Here is a 15,737-nt window from a genome sequence, read left to right on the forward strand (position 1 = left end):
GGGTAGGGGCACCGGAAGATGCTGGAGGGAGGGGCCAAGGCTGCTACCATGACAGGGGCCCACATTCCAGGAATCTTGGGCAGGGGCTGTGTGGCCTGCCTCCACAGCAAAGGAACCCTGTGAGTGGCCACACCACTCACGGAGTGGCCAGGCCATAGATGCCTTTAGCCAATTCCAATACTGCAGCACATTTTAATTCATCATCTACTAGGTTAAGGGTGGCCTCACAGTCCTTCTGTCCTCCCAGAAACACCTCCCCTCTGACCCCAGGTCTTGCCAATGTCCTTGCTGATGGTCCTTTCTGCTGACTTGGGACTCGGGCTAAATCATCATTGCTTCTATGCACATAATGCCTCCTACACTCAGGCTCTTTTGAACTGCTTTATGTGCTTGTTCACAATCCCAGGTCGTGGTGGATAATCCGACCTCCATTATATAGTTGGGGCATTTGAAGCACAGCGTGGTCAGGTAACTGACACCAGGTCACACAGCAGGCAAATAGTGGAGCTGGAAATTAAACCTAGACAGACTCCACAATCCACACTATAGACCAGAGGGAGTTGTACAGTCTCCAGGAGGAAGCAAAAGAATTTCTAGCAGCTTTATTCACAATAGTCTAAAACTTGAAGAACACAGTGGCCACCAATTGGTGAATGAGTAAAAATAATGACTCTTTGACAGTGTGGAGTACTACACAGTGATGCAAAAGCAAACTGCCAATGCATCAAACTGTATGCACATTTCTCCCTGAAGAGTGGAGGCATTCAGATATATGAGCACACACTCCAAGATTGGATTCGGTGCTTTCCATTCTGAGCACAGGAAGATCCAGTCTTGGAGGGCACAAGTAGGAATTTCCACCAAGAAGGATCAAGGAAGTCTCAGTGTGCTGAGAAGTGCCAAATGGGTGTCTTGAGCTGTGTATTGAAGACGTGGTATTGTGTGAGTATACTGTTTCTCAATTTAAAATTGAAATTATGCACATGTGTTATCATGAAATAGTGGGATTTTTGTCTTTATTTTTAACAGCATTTTATCTTAGATGATGAGTCTTAGGTCACAGCACTTTTGCAAAGGTTGTGTAGACCTTTCCTGAGTCCCATAGGCAGCTTCCCCCTGCTGGCCCTCCGGCTGGGAGGAGAGGGCCAGGTCGGTGCACCCATGCTGACCTCTTGCCAGGGACAGACACACAGTCACTGGACGTGTTCTGTGGGTTCCACCGTTTTCCCCGACGTCCTTCCTCTGCTCCCGAGTGCCACCCAGGGCGCACAGTGTCATATTTGGACATGGCGTCCCCTTCGGCACCTCTGGGCTGTGCAGGCGCTCTGCCTGTCCTGTCTGGAAGACACGGTGGCCGCGTCAAGGACATCGGGCCGGGCGTTTTGTGGAATGCCCCTCCACCTGCCAGCATCTGACCTTCACTCATGGGGAGGTTGAGACGAGACTCTCCTGCAGGAACCTGTGAGGCGGAAGCCCACCCATCACCACCTCCACTTCAGGGACCAGTCCCCAGGTGACACACAGAGGAGGAGACACAGCCGGGTGACTTGGCGGAGTAGGCTTGGGTCCGTGTCTCCACACGCACGCACGCACCACACATGCGGTTTGGCTTCTCAGTGTGTGAACTTCATCAGAAAACCCATTTGCAAAAAAAAAAAAAAAAAAAAAGAAAACCCATTTGCACACCGCCGCACAAGCAGAGTAAAAAGCCCACGTATGTGCTTCACTGGGTTGAAAAAAACAGGCATAATACAACACAATAGCCGACTGATGTTTTAAAACTTCTTAGGTGACTAGGAATTGAACGCAACGGCCTTAACGTGAGGGGGTGTCCATCAAAATTCACCGCGAAACTCACTCCCGCTGGAGGAACATCAGGAGCACCCCGCTGAACCCAGGCGGCTGCCCAGGTGCGGAGGCGCACGCGGGTGTTCCTGCTGCTCAGGAGACCCAGGCCACCTGCGGGACCCTGTCCCAGAATACAATTGAAAAGGGCTTCGCTCGGTGATGGAGTCTCGATCAGCATGCACAGGGACCTGGACTCAGACCCACATCTCACGCACACACACACACACACACACACACACACACACACACACACACAATCGGGAAGAAGAATGAAAAGAAAATCACGGGAAGGACTCCTGCCCAAGTCCACACAGAACTCCCAAAACTCAGCAAGAAAAAAATACCACACGGAGTTTCAAAATGGGCCAAAGAACACCTTAACAACAGCAAACCACACCCCCAGTTACCAAACGGAACGAGGGTCCGAGTAGACACGTCTTCTAAGGAGACACCCAGGTGGCCCAGGGCTCGGAAGAGGGGCTGCCCAGGGCCAGTGGGAAACACCAATCTGAGCCACAGTGAGAGGGCGTCTCACGCCCACGAGGCTGAGAACCACCAGGAGCAGCAAAGCCCCAGACGTGCCCAGGACTCAGGGGAATCAACTGGAAGCCGTGGTCACCGGGGCGGGATGTGAACCGGGGCAGCTCCTGGGAACATTGCAGATGGAGTGTCCATGTGACCCCACGACGCCCCTTCTGGGTATGTGACCGAAAGGACCGAAAACAAGGATTCAGAGAGGTAATTGTACAGTCACATTCCAAGAGGGGCATTTGCCTTAGTGGAATGGTGGAGGAACTCGCCCGTCCAACGACACAGAGCTGGATGGACAGACGCGGCCTGCTGGCTCAGCCTTCACACAGTGAGCACGTTCTGACGGACGCCTCCAGTGAGCCCTGGGGACGGGCTGCCAGGGGACGAGGACCAGTTGCCAGAACACAGGTGCTACGATGCCATTCCCGGGCTCCCCGCGGCTCCCCGCGGCGGTTGCATTTACAGACAGGGGACAGAGGGGCGCTTGCCAGGCCTGGCGAAGTGACTGGGGAGCCACTGTTTAACAGGAGCAGAGCCTGGTTGTGTGAGATGAGGAGCGCTGGCAGGGTGGGGGTGCTGGGTGACGCTGTGCAAAACGCAGCACAGTTTTTTGATTGTTTTTTTTTTTTAATCTTTTTTAGTACCAGGGATTGAACCCGGGGTGCTTGACCACTCAGCCACATCCCAGCACCCACTCCTTTTTTTTTTTTTAAAGACAGGGTCTTGCACAGTTGCTGAGGAACTGGCTAAGTTGCTGAGGCTGGCCTTGAACTTGTGATCCTCCTGCCTCAGCCTCCTGAGCGGCTGGGATGACAGGTGGGTGCCACTGTGCCTGGCTTTGTACTCCAAAGATGGGGACTTGTATCCTGTTGTACGAATGAAGTGTGACCCGACTCTAGCATTGAACATAGAGCCTGTTGAGATCAGCTAGGTTGTTATCACTTTGCTCTTTGATGGGGGAAGTAGCATTCCAACAATATCAAGACACGAACACAAGAAAAGCCAAACGCCAAAAACAAGCACAAGGGACAAAATGGCAAAGATAAGACAAGAGAACGATGAACGCGGGAAAACAGGGAAAACCAAAGAAACGAACACCTGTTGAAGACTGGCTTTGAGCGAGGCGCCCTTTAACATGCGAGTGGGTTCTGAAGGCCTCGGGGCCGACCCGGGGGGTGGGGGCATGGGAAGCCTCGGGGTGACTGTCCTCCAGCTCTGGCACCAGCTGCCGGGGGGCCGGGCAGATTCCGCAGGGTAGAGGCTGCGGCCGGCCCGCAGTGCTGACCTCCGCCGGCCGCCGTCTGCTGCGTGCGGGTGCCTGGGCTGACCACACCGCGCCAGGCCCACCACGCAGCCTGGGTTTCTCCAACATCCTCTCTTGTGCCGTAATGTTCCAGGTGGCTCGCAGAAACCTTTGCTTACGTTTGCTGGATCATTCTAAAGGACAGAACTGGGAGCAGCCAAGTGGAAAAGAAGTACACAGTAGGGGAAAGCTTCCCCGTCCCCAGGAGGGCCGCCAGCTCCTCCAGGTCCTCACCAGCCTGCAGTCTCCAATCTCCTCACCACGAGGTCCTCAGGAGCTCAAGCGCCAGCACACCCTCCCTCCCTGGACAGGAGCCGGTGGGCTCCCCGTCCAGCCCCCAGATCATCCACGTGGCCTTCCTGGTGACCAGCCTTGCGCCGAGGCTGCTGAGCCCCGCCGTCGCCCAGATCAAGGCCCCTGGTCATTCGGACAGATGTATTCTACCTGGGCAGTTCATGCTACCATGGAAGGGAGCAGAAACGGGCTTTGGGACAAGTCCAGGAGACGAGGTCTGACGGCAGCCACGGCCGACCCCACGGGGAGCCCTGGAATCTGAACGGTCCTTTGGAGGCGTCCTGCGTTGGCCCAGCGCCACCCAATCTCCATTGTCCTGTACAGCTGTGAGCTGCAGCAGGAAGGAGCCCGACCTTGGAAAAGGCAGCTCCCAAGACTCTGGACAGCAGCTGCCTCGGGGAAGTCCCAGCAGCGTACCTCAGGGTCCTCCGTAGGGTCACTGAGGAGGACAGAGCTGGGGTGTGGATACTCCCCCTGCCGACAGACATTCCCTAGTGCTGCCAAACTGCAGGGTGAACTGGGGCAAACAGGGAAAGTCTACAGCACAGAACTGAAATGACGGAGGTGAAGGAGGAAGCCCCAGGGGAGGTGGCAGCAGCTGTACATGGCCAGGACAACCCTCTGGTCTCAGCAAGGAAGACGGAGCAGATTAAAGGGACCCACCCAGCCCCTGAATGTGCCCCACACCTGGGCACCGGATTAAACTGCAAAGACTGGACACAATTATAGCCTCAAAGCCAGGGGAAACCTGGAGGCCCAGGAGGGAGGAAGGCACTGGCCTCGCCTCCCTGGAGATGAGAGGTCTCACAGAAGAATCCGAGATGGAGTTGAGATCTCCATGCCGACACACAGAGAAGGGGCTGGAGACATGCGAGTGGAGTTCTGTCACCTGGCAAGGAGGTGGAGCCGCCAGGGTTGAGAGGGAACTGGCTGTCACTTGTGGGAGCAGGACAGTGCAGACTTCCTGCAGACCCGGAATTTGCCGATATCACATTTGGGGTCGTTCCAGCCATCCTCATCGAGCTCCCCGCAGTCCTCCCCTCCCAGGTTGTTGGGTCCCCTGGGTTCCAGTACTTCATGAATCTGCAAAGCCACCACCTGCTGAGCCTCTGCCCAGCGCCCTCTGTGAGCCGCGACCCGGCTGCTGGAAAGGGTGCTCTCCCATCAGCCCTGCACACGACCCTAGCTCAGGATGCCCAGTGCATGCCCCGCCCCCTGTCAACCCCCAGGCTTCAGAGGTCACCTGCTCAGGGTGGGACCTTCAGACACAAACCAGCCAGCCCAGACACACAGCCCAGCCTCCTCGCTTAGCAGGCGCCAGCACCCTGGGCCACTCTACACCTCCCCGGGGCCACGTAGCAGGCATTTAGGGACAGTGCCCACAGCCCAGAGCCCCCTGAACCACCCAAGCCACCTGCTTCCCCTGCCGCTCCTCCTCCTTCCCGGGAAGCAAGAAAGGCGCTTGCTCTCATTCTGCATCCTCTGCCTCCCGACCGGCCCTGCATCCTCCCAAGTGTCCCCATGTGTGATGGACACTCCCTCTCTTGGGACCTGGGAGTCCAGCAAGCTATCTTTTCCATGGAAATTGTCTCCTGTGCTTTTGTCCGAGTTCTGCCTGGGCTTTTCTATTAAGATGCAACCTTTTAGCTGCTGTCTGGAAGTGGCTACTGCAGCTCTGATGGTAGGGTCTGGGGCATCCGCTCTGCCACCTGCCCGCGGGTATGCAGAGCTCCCTCCTCTAGGCCTCTGGGCGAGGGTGGGGAGGAGCCTAAGGCCACGTCAAACCCAGACCCCGCCTGCCTTCCAGGATCTACCTGAGGGACAGAGGGGAGCCATCCACCCAGTGCCACGTGGCTTCCTTGTTCAGGTCTGACAACCCCATCCAGGTGTGACCATTTTTCTTTGTAGTCAGCTGCAGGAAGCTCTGCAGGGGAAGAGGAGGAGACAGGAGGAAACTCTGTGCTCCTTTCTCCTGCTAGTGTCTCCCAATTGTTATGGGGCGCAACTTAAGAACAGACCGATCACCACTGAGAAGTCCAAATTTGAGAGTCTTTATTTAGCCGGCCGGCTGACTGTCTCACACAATGCCCCAAAAAATGGCTATTGGGAGAACAGCCCCGACCACAGGGTTGTAGGGGTTCTTATACCAAAAATCACATTAATCGTAAGCGTCTTTTGCTATGATTTGAAATTACACATTAACATCATGAGATCATCGACAGAGGGGGAAGTGGGTCAAAATGACCCTTACCTAGGTACAAACTAAAGAATGGTTACTAACATCCATACAATCACTGTTCACATGGTACATGGTTTAGGAGCAATAGGGATCAAAAGAGAGCAATTTTTCTTTACATAGGAATTATCGTTCTGTATTGTTAAACATGTCACACTAAGTGACTGATGATGGGTACAGAGGTGAGGTGTTCCCATGGGAGAAGCTCATTTCCTACATAACATGGAGTCTCAGCAAAATGGAGTCTGTTTAGTCATTTTCCTTAGAGTCTGGCCTATAACATTCTCATGGAGCCAGTTCTGTCAGCCCATCACACAATCTTTGGGTGGCAAGTTCTACTCTCAGTCTGACCTTCAGCTTTCTAGTCTACCAGGCCAAGAGCCTCCACTTCTACTCCCGAGGTCTGAGTGTCTCCCACGTCACTATGCTGTGGCAATGTGTCCTGACTTGCACTGTGGGTACCCTGCCAGCCTCACACCACACGCTTGGTAACAGTGCATGCTTGCCTCACCTGTTCTGAGCATGCCCACGCAAATTTGCTCAGGACTGGTTTAGTATGCTAGAACCTGATTGTACCTGTGCGTGATAGCTGGCAGGCACATCACGTCTTTTAGCTCCACAGTGAGGGACGTCCCATTGGTGGGTTGACCTCAGCCATGGTGGGAATATTTGCACCAGGGAAATCGGCAAACGTGACCCACAACAGCCTCACTCCCCCACTGACTAGGTTGTTGAACGTTGATCGGCACACATGGGGAAATCACCTAGCACTATAGGTGTCCCCCATGCATTTAGAATTTGTGTGAGTCTCCATGCAAGGGGACAGAGACCCCCGTCCATGCCCTTCTCCCTTTCCTGTGGAGGAAGCAGCCCTTGGTCCAGAGATCCCTGTTTGACCAACCGTCTCCTCCCAGGTGGCCAGTGGCCAGATGCCTGCCCCAGACCAGGATGGTCCCTCCACACACCTGCTCCTTGGCACTTTCAATGACGACTAGTTGGGCCCCCTCTTCCTGGCAGCTGGTGACAGAGTCGTGCTAGTTCCACTGGGACTTGGAGAAGAAGTAACAGTTTCCTTGGAAGAACGTCCAGTCCCAGGGGCAGGGGCGGCACAGGCGGCCTGTTGGGGGAGAAGGTCGGCTGGACCCATGCTGGGGGCCATGTTCCCGTATCTGCCCAGCCTTCGACCCTCGTGTGCAGGGCCCTCACGTCACCCTGCACCCAGGTGACTGCCCCTCCCCACTCCCTGAGTCCCTCCCACCCAGGAGCACCCAGGAGTCCCAAGCCCATCTCCTCCAGCCTGGGAGAACAGGGATTCAGAGCTCTGGACGGAGCCAGAGACTGACTTCGTTGGCTGCCTACTGTGCTCGTGGTCCCCTGTGAACAGCAGATGCCACTGTCACTGGTACGCTGTGTTCCCAAACATAGCCCAGGAAACAGGTTCAGAGAGGACGAAGGACTCCAGCAAAGCCCACGGCGCCGGCCTCTGAGGCCCTGGGAGAGGCAGCGTCTGTCCTCACCGACTCCCGCCTTCAGCTGGGTCAGCTCCTGGTACACCTTCTCCTGCTTGGACAGCTGCTGCTCCTGTTCCTGGGAGCCCGGCACCTTGAAGACTGTGTCACATAAATGAATAAACTGTACCTACTGTGTGCCATGGCCTACTCTGGACCCTAGGGACATCGTTTACGTGAGCCAACCTCTCATTGCATCCTGTTTGAGGTTGAAATAAAGTGACACCCATGTGGGCTGAAGCACAGGGCCAGGGCCCGGGGCCCTCCCTGCTCCTCCCTCCCTTCCCCTGCAAGGAAAGCGGCACTGAGCAGCGGCTGAAGGACCAGATCCCGCCTCTCCCCCCAGCTTCCTCCAGGAACTGCCTGCTGCAGCCAAGGACAGAGCAGGGGCCACAACCCTCAGCTGTCCTGACCTTGGATGAGAAGAGCCACCAGGAGCCCAGTGAAGAGCACGAGGCGGAGCAGCTGCAGCCCCTGGGGGATGTGGCCGTGGCCCGACACCCTGCCGAGAGAAGGACAGGGACTCAGCATCCAGTGTCCCTGCCTCAGCCTGGCCCAGGACAGTCTGGCCACCAGGCTCCTCATCCCCTCGGCACAGGTCTCCGGGCCTCAGCGTCTGCCTCTCTCGGGTAGCACAGCTCCCAGTTTCCCCGCCCAGGGTCTGGCGTCCAGAGCCCCTGGCCCAAATGTCTTGGAGGAGCACCCTGCACTTCCGCAGCCGCGTCCTGGCTCTACCGGCTGAACTGTGGAAGCCAGCTTCGGCTGGTGGTGATCCGAACCCTGACAGAACGTCTGGTGCCCCTGGTCACCAGCTCCTCCTCATCTGCACAGGCAGAGCGTCCATCAGAGCCTGGGCAGGCTGAGCCGGGGGCTGGCCCCCCAGGCCCCCTCCCGGCTCCCAGAGTCCCAGCCCAGCCTCACCCCGGGGCCCAGCTGCTGCGCCCTCACTTCCTTGGAGTCACTCATGGCCCCCACTGTCCCTCAGTGCCCAAGGCTGCTGGGACCCAGCTTTTATTCCCACCCCACCCGTGCGTTCCTCGCTCCCTGAATCTACTGTCAGGAAGAGAAAGAGGGAACTGGGCAGGGGCACCGGAAGAAGGTAGAGGGAGGAGCCTGTGCCTCCTCCACACCATGGCAGGGGCTCAAGTTTCCAGCAGCTTCTGGAAGGGGCTGGGGCTGGTCTGGGCTCTGTAGAGACTAGAACTGGTTCCTGTGTGGTGTGGCCAAGCTACTGTCTGTCTTTAAAATCAATAACTTGTTTTTCTAAAACTACCTTCTATTCCTTCTCCACCCATGGGAAGAATGGGCTAGCAACGCCTCCGTCTCCCCAGAACATCTCCCAACTGAGCCCAGGCTTCCCTGCCGTCCTCACTTATGGTGATTTCAGCTGACGAGGGACTCGGGGCTGAAGCCCCGTGGCGTCTGTGTACTCAGTGTCTGTTATATTCAGGCTCTTTCCTGCTTTATGTACTCCTTCATTTAATCTCTCCAGCCTGTGATAGATGATCTGACTTCCTTTTACAGTTGGGTCAATGTGAAGCAGAGCATGGTCAGGTAACCAGCCCAAGGTCACACAGCTGGTGAACAGTGGAGCTGGAAATTGACCCGAGATGATCAGTCCCCATAGTCCACACTGCAGTCCAAACGGAGTCACATAGAGAAAACAAAAGGGTTCCTGGCAACTTCATTCACAACGGTCCAAAATCAGGAGAAGCCAAGTAGCCACCGATAGGCCAATGCAAAGAAAATATTGGCTCTTGACAGATGGAAATCTATATAGCCATGAAAAAGCTGCCGAAGCAGGAAACGGTGTGCACTTATCTCCCAGGAGAGCAAAGGCGTTCCAACATACAGAACACACACTCCAAAGTTGGAGTCAGTGCTTTTCCACTCTGAGGACAGGCAGAACCCATCTTGAAAGGGACTCTGAGTGGGGTTACCCAGGAGGGACGAGTGGAGTTAGACATGGAGGAGGGCCAGGGAAGTCCCCAGTGTGCGGAGACGTTCTGCATTCTGCTCTGAGAGGAGGCCGTGGGGGTGCACTCACATGTCAGTCTCCCAACCTGTGTATCGAAGGCTCCCACCTTGTATTGGATGAGTGTTATGTTCAATTTAGAAGTCAGAAATACATGCACGGCTTATGATGAAATACTGGAAGTTTTGTCTTACTTGTAGTACGCATATGGGGATTTTGCTTTTTACTCATTTTAGATGTGTAGTAATTTTGCAAAAGTCACGTAGACCTTTCCTGAGTCCCGTAGGCAGCTCCCTGGTGCTGGCCCTCCGGCTGGGAGGTGGAGGGCCTGGTCCGTGCACCCATGCGGACCCCTTGCCCAGTCACTGGACGTGTTCTGTGGGTTCCACCGCTTTTCCTGACGTCCTTCCTCTGCTCCCGAGTGCCACCCAGGGCACACAGTGTCATATTTGGACATGGCGTCCCCTTCGGCACCTCTGGGCTGTGTGGGTGCTCTGCCTGTCCTGTCTGGAAGACGCGGTGGCCACGTCGAGGACATCGGGCCGGGCGTTTTGTGGAATGCCCCTCCACCTGCCAGCATCTGACCTTCACTCACGGGGAGGCTGAGACAAGACCCTCCTGAGGGAACCTGCAGGCGGCACCCTGAGGGAGGAAGTCAGCAAACTGAGGCAGCAGAGGCAGGGTCAGAGTTTCTGGGCAGGGCTGGCTTACCACCACCAGACGGAGAAAGGGTGACAAAGTAGCTTAAATTGACAAGTTATCCATCTCATTAAAGGCATCCCAGGGCTTGCCTGACCATGAGCAGGCCCGTTTTCTGCCAGGGACCCCAAACCTTCCGGTCCTTCCCTGGAATTCCTGGAACACAGGGCACGTGCCATGCTGACAGACGCTCAGCCCCTCCCTCTCGCTTCTTCCACAGTCCCCACCCAGTTTCCTGTTTCTTTTCCTGAGTGGGAGTAGATTCAGGGAGTGAGTTATAGGGGTGGGGAATAAAAACTGTGGTCCCAGAAGTCCTGGGCACTGAGGGACAGCAGTGACCATGAGTGACTTCAAGGAAGCCAGGGCACAGCAGCTGGACCCCCTGGGTGAGGCTGGACTGGGACACTGGGAGCCAGGAGGGGATCTGGGGGGCCAGCTGGGGGTCTCAACCTGCCCAGGCTCTGACGGACTCTCCGCCCACACAGAGGAGGAGCTGATGGCCAGCGGTACAAGATACTCCGTAAGAGACTATGGATTCCCACTGCCTTCCAGAGGCGGCGGTTTTGCAGGTAGAGCAGGGGCTAGGGACTGAAGAGCAGTGGATGGCTCCTCCGAGGCGCTTGAGTCCTGGGGAGGTGGAGGGATCCCGGGAGGCGAAGACTCAGATCTGGAGGCCGGAATTGGAGCTCCTGGGTTCTGGGAAGTTGGAAGCTGAGACCTGGAATCCTGCGTCCTTGGAAGAAGACTGTGGCCAGGCTGTCCCTGGACCAGGCTGAGGCAGGGACACTGGCGTGCTGGAAACCCCATCCTTCTCCTCTCAGGATGTCTGAGCTCCAACTACTTCCTGCTGATGCTGCAGCTACTCTCCCTCACGATCTTGGCTGGGCTCCTGATGGCTGTCCTTGTCCAAGGTCAGCCCTGAGGTTTGGAGGTCTATGGTCTGCCCTTAGACTTGGGTGGCCAAATCAGGAGGGAGGTGGGTTGAAAGTTGGGATTAGGCGCTTAAGCACATTCTAGGGGTCTTCAGGGCCCCTCGGGCCTCCGATGCAGGGGAGGTGGGAGAACCACAGGAGGTCCTGGTTCTGCCTTCTCTGGGTGACAGGGGTCCTCACCTTCAGATGGGATTAAAGAAGACCTTGGCTCTCAGATACCAGGACCGTGGGGACCAGGGCAGTGCATGAAACATAGTAGGTGTTCAACACTTGTGGTTTCTGTTCTCTTGACACAGTCTCCAAGGCACCCGGCTCCCAGGAACAGGAGCAGCAGCTGTCCAAGCAGAAGGTGTACCAGGAGCTGACACAGCTGAAGGCGGGAGTCGGTGAGTGGCCAGACACTGCCCCTCACAGAGCCTGAGAGGGTCTCCGTGTGGCGACACGTTGCTTGAGTCACCAGCCCTCTCTGAGCCTCAGTTTCTTCATCTGTGAAATGGGAACACAGCCTAACAGTGGCAGTGGACTCAGTGCTCACAGGCCAGTCTCCTGAGCTCTGAAGCCCCTGCTTCTCCCAGGCTGGAGGAGATGGGACCAGGACTTCTGGGTGCTCCTGGGTGGGAGGGACTCAGCGAGTTGGGAGGGGACACTCACCCGGGTGCAGGGTCATGCAAGGGCCCTGACTCTCCAGTTGTTGAAGGCTGGGCAGACACGGGAACATGGCCCCCCAGCATGGGTCCAGCCCGACCTTCTCCCCCAACAGACCGCCTGTGCCGCCCCTGCCCCTGGGACTGGACATTCTTCCAAGGAAACTGTTACTTCTTCTCCAAGTCCCTGAGGAACTGGCACGACTCTGTCACCGCCTGCCAGGAGGAGGGGGCCCAACTAGTCATCATTGAAAGTGCCGAGGAGCAGGTGTGTGGAGGGACCATCCAGGTCTAGGGCAGGCATCTGGCCTCTGGCCACCTGGTTGGTCAGACAGGGTTCTCTAGACCAGGGGCTGCTTCCTCCATAGGAAGGGAGGAGAAGGGCATGATGCGGGTCCCCGGCAGCTCACGAGGAGACTCATGCAAAGTCTGAGTGCTTTGGAAGCACACCTAAAACATGACTCCATTGGCGCCCTGGTCAGGGCTAACAGCTTGCTCTCAGGGATGGCAAGCACTCTCGAGGCGTGTTTGCCCATTTCCTGGTGGGAATATTCCCACCTTGGTGGAGTGCGGGCTCCCTTGGGACTTGACTCAATGCAGAGCTAAACGCGGTGTTCATGACCAGCAGTCGTGAAAGGTTCTATCGGCTCCAGCACATTGAACCCAGTGGTGAGGGAATTCCTGTGGACGTGCTCAGAACTCAGACTGATTAACATGCCATGTTACCAACTGTGTGTGTTGAGAGGCCAGCTGTGCACATTCGGGGTGCAAGTCAGGACACGTCTGCCCATAGGACACAGTTATGAGAGCAACACAGACCCCCTGAACATGAAGGTCAGACTGCAAGCAGAACTTCCTGTCAAGAAATTGGAGAGACAGCAGGTGGAACTCGGGACAGAGCTCCTGCCTGACCCCTCCTGTCCTCCTCCAGAGCTTCCTGCAGCAGACTTCAAAGAATAAAGGCAGCACCTGGATGGGGCTCTCAGACCTGAACCAGGAAGCCACGTGGCACTGGGTAGATGGTTCGCCTCTGTCCCCCAGGTGGGTCCTAAGATGAGGGAACAGGCGGTACAGTGGGGTGGGGCTCTGAAACTGGGGTTCTTGAGCTATCCTGGTGGGTCCTCCGTACTCCCCGTTGCCCTGATCCTAAGAGTCCACCATCTGTCCTGTGTTGAGGAGGGTGGTCTTCATGTCCTCGTTCAGAGAGGGCAGGTGCCTGAAGCTCCGCTGTCCGAGCGGCAGGAGGAGCACGCGGCCTGGGGGGTGAATTAAGACCAGTGCCTTAGCGGGAAGTCTGAGGTCGGGTGGGGCCACCAGGTTTGGGACTATTGCCATTGAAAAGATAGCTGGTTATACTCACAGAAGAGAACCCAAGAGAAGGAGCCAGCATCACACCATGAAGGGCCACCAGGAGGGACAGGACCTGGCACCATGTGGAGGGAGGAGCTGGGGCAAGAGTCTTTATTGTGGTGTCCATGGGACAGAGGCTGTGAGGCAGGGCAAGTGGCTTAAGAGTGGCCACCTTAAACCTTTTGGGTGGGTTCCGGGGAGTGGCCGTGCCTAGGGTCAGGTACGTGGCCCCCAGTGGCGAAGGGAGGTGTGCAGTGGCCTGGAGCCGCTGAGCGCGGTGTTGAGAGTGTGCGGTGCAGACTGGTTGTTTTGTGTCTGAAAATTGCACCCTCAGCATGGGGGTGACCAGGGTCAGGTTCAAGGTCAAGTGACCCGGGCATGTCACTGGGTATCCACAAGCCATGCCTGCATGCAGGGCAGATGCAAGAGGGAGCATCAGCAACAGTCCCTGGAGGGGACTGGGGCTCACATGTGGGTGGCTTGGCAGCTTCAAGTACTGGAACCGAGGGGAGCCCAACAACGTTGGGGAGGAGGACTGCGCGGAGTTCACCGGCGACGGCTGGAATGACGCCAAGTGTGACACTGAGAAGTTCTGGGTCTGCAAGAACTCCACGGCCTCCTGCTCACACACCTGAAAGTGGCTGCTCTCACCGGTCACTGCCACCTGAGCTGGCCCGCCAGGCGGTCTGGGTAGCTCCTTCTCCCTGTGCGCACCCAGATCTTAACAGGCGCCCTGATTCCCCCGTCTGGGAGTCCTTATCATCCAAGGGGCTGGACGTCGATGTCTCCAGGTTCTCTTGGGCTTAGCGGTTGTGGCTCTGGTCCACGTTTGTGGCTTGATAGCGTGACCAGGTGTCCGATACCTTCAGGACCTGGAGTGTTGCATTCACCAACTCTGCCTTCTGGTGGAGATTGGAGGGGTCCGTGGCCTAGGTAGCCTCAGCGTCCCCTGCTCTTCCTCTCTGCACACCTCCCTTCCATCTGCTCGACCTTCATCCACCTCCCTGCGCCCCATGCCTCAGCTCCCGCTCCCCTTGGTGACGCTGTGTGGAGCCTGCAGTCCAGGCCCCGATCTCTCTTGGAGAAGGGCATGCTGCCCAGCTGCTCCCAGCCCTTTCCTGCCACAGGGAGCTGCTTCCTCCCAGGTCGGCCTCCTTCTCGGCCCATCTCAAGTGGGTGTGGCAGGGTAAGGATGTGGCCGCGTTGGGCCAACATGGGGCAGCTCAGAAGGACCCTTCTGGGTCCACGGCCTCCCGTGGGTCAGCTGCAGCCCATCAGAGCCCTCCTGCTGGTCTCGTCCCTCTGCCCGGTCCTGCTCCCTTCAGTGGCCTAATAAAAATATCTATGTGGTCTTTGTCCAGATGTTGAGTGACAGGCCTGCCTTTTGGCATTTTTAGTCTTTTTCCTCACACGTGAATTTATGCTGATCAGGTGGCTTAGATGGGGGTCTCTAGAAACCTGAGGTTGGAACAATCCCAACCACTAAGCTCCAGGGAGGGGGCGTGGAGATTGGGCTCTAGACGAACTCCGGGGACAGAGATTGGGCAGTTCCAGGACTGGGGGCGCATGGAGGTGCCTGAGGGTGGTGCCACCCAAGAGTCTCTCTCCTTCCCTGCACCTATTTCCTGTGTCTGTTTCCTTCACAATAAACCAGCAAATGTTTCCAAGTGCAAGCAAAGTGTGCTTCTGAGTCCTGAGCGTCGATCTGGAGAGGAGATCATGCAAATAAAGCCAGAGGGTGGGTTGGCCTGGCAGAGGCGTGATCGGCCTAGGCACCCTCAGAGGGTGCAGCGGGTATCTGAACGAGGGTCAGTCTTTCCAGGCAGACGTGTGGAATCTGATGCTTCCTCTCGGTAACTAGTGTCTGAATGGCAGGATTACCATTCAGAAAAAATTCATGGAAAAAATTCTGCAGGCCTCCTGCCACCAAGGATGACCCCAAAGGTGCTCCTTCATGAACAGCTTGTGTGCTGAATTCCATCGCGGTGACAGTCAGATTTCAACAAGGTTTTCTTTCTTTGATCTTCCCTGTTGTTTTCCATTTTGTTACATTGCGTTCTTATCTTTGTTATTTCCTTCTTTGTGCTTGCAGCTGTTTTGCTGCTGTGACTAAATGAACAGACCAGCACAACTGTAGAGGAGGAAGAGTTTATTTGAGCTCTCACGGTTTCAGAGGACTTAGGCCAGCTCCATTCCTTAGGGCTCGAGGTGAGGCAGGACATCATGGCGGAAGAGTGACAGAGGGAAGCAGCTCATATCATCAGGAAGCAGAGAGAGTCTCCACTCACCAGATACAAATATATATACCCCATAGCCACACCCTGATTCCCACCTCCTTCAGCCACCCTACCTGCCTCCAGTTACTACTACACAGTTAATCCCACCAGGGATTAATTCAGATTAGGTTAGGACTCTCA

General features: G+C 56.3%; 2 protein-coding genes and 1 pseudogene across 3 annotated transcripts in view; 1 reads left to right on the plus strand and 2 right to left on the minus strand.

Annotated features, from left to right (window-relative positions):
• Nucleotides 1–15,737, minus strand: part of CD209 (CD209 molecule) — a 34,606-nt gene that overhangs the window by 4,805 nt on the left and 14,064 nt on the right. The gene's annotated exons all lie outside the window — the stretch shown is intronic.
• LOC306646365 lies at nt 4,141–8,569 on the minus strand (annotated as a pseudogene). Its single transcript, XR_013766912.1, has 6 exons — nt 8,134–8,569; nt 7,730–7,822; nt 7,178–7,329; nt 5,791–5,900; nt 4,866–5,059; nt 4,141–4,415 (listed from the first exon to the last, which is right to left on the minus strand). The product of XR_013766912.1 is annotated as an uncharacterized misc_RNA (transcript).
• LOC306646317 (CD209 antigen-like protein C) lies at nt 10,649–14,909 on the plus strand. Its single transcript, XM_079114929.1, has 7 exons — nt 10,649–10,780; nt 10,880–10,963; nt 11,216–11,305; nt 11,623–11,712; nt 12,087–12,238; nt 12,902–13,011; nt 13,808–14,909. The coding sequence occupies exons 1-7, from the start codon at nt 10,735–10,737 to the stop codon at nt 13,953–13,955; spliced, it is 720 nt and encodes a 239-aa protein (XP_078971055.1). The 5' UTR covers nt 10,649–10,734; the 3' UTR covers nt 13,956–14,909.

Source organism: Sciurus vulgaris, assembly GCF_902686455.1.
Source record: "Sciurus vulgaris genome assembly, chromosome: 16".
In the NCBI taxonomy this organism is placed as follows: Eukaryota; Metazoa; Chordata; class Mammalia; order Rodentia; family Sciuridae; genus Sciurus; species Sciurus vulgaris.

Bases quoted from the DNA above. Each gene is read 5' to 3' on its own strand.
- LOC306646317 (XM_079114929.1), top strand. From the start codon at position 10,735: ATGAGTGACTTCAAGGAAGCCAGGGCACAGCAGCTGGACCCCCTGG. The intron at 10,781-10,879 runs GTGAGGCTGGAC...CCGCCCACACAG, and splicing joins ACAGCAGCTGGACCCCCTGG to AGGAGGAGCTGATGGCCAGC. The intron at 11,713-12,086 runs GTGAGTGGCCAG...CTCCCCCAACAG, and splicing joins ACAGCTGAAGGCGGGAGTCG to ACCGCCTGTGCCGCCCCTGC.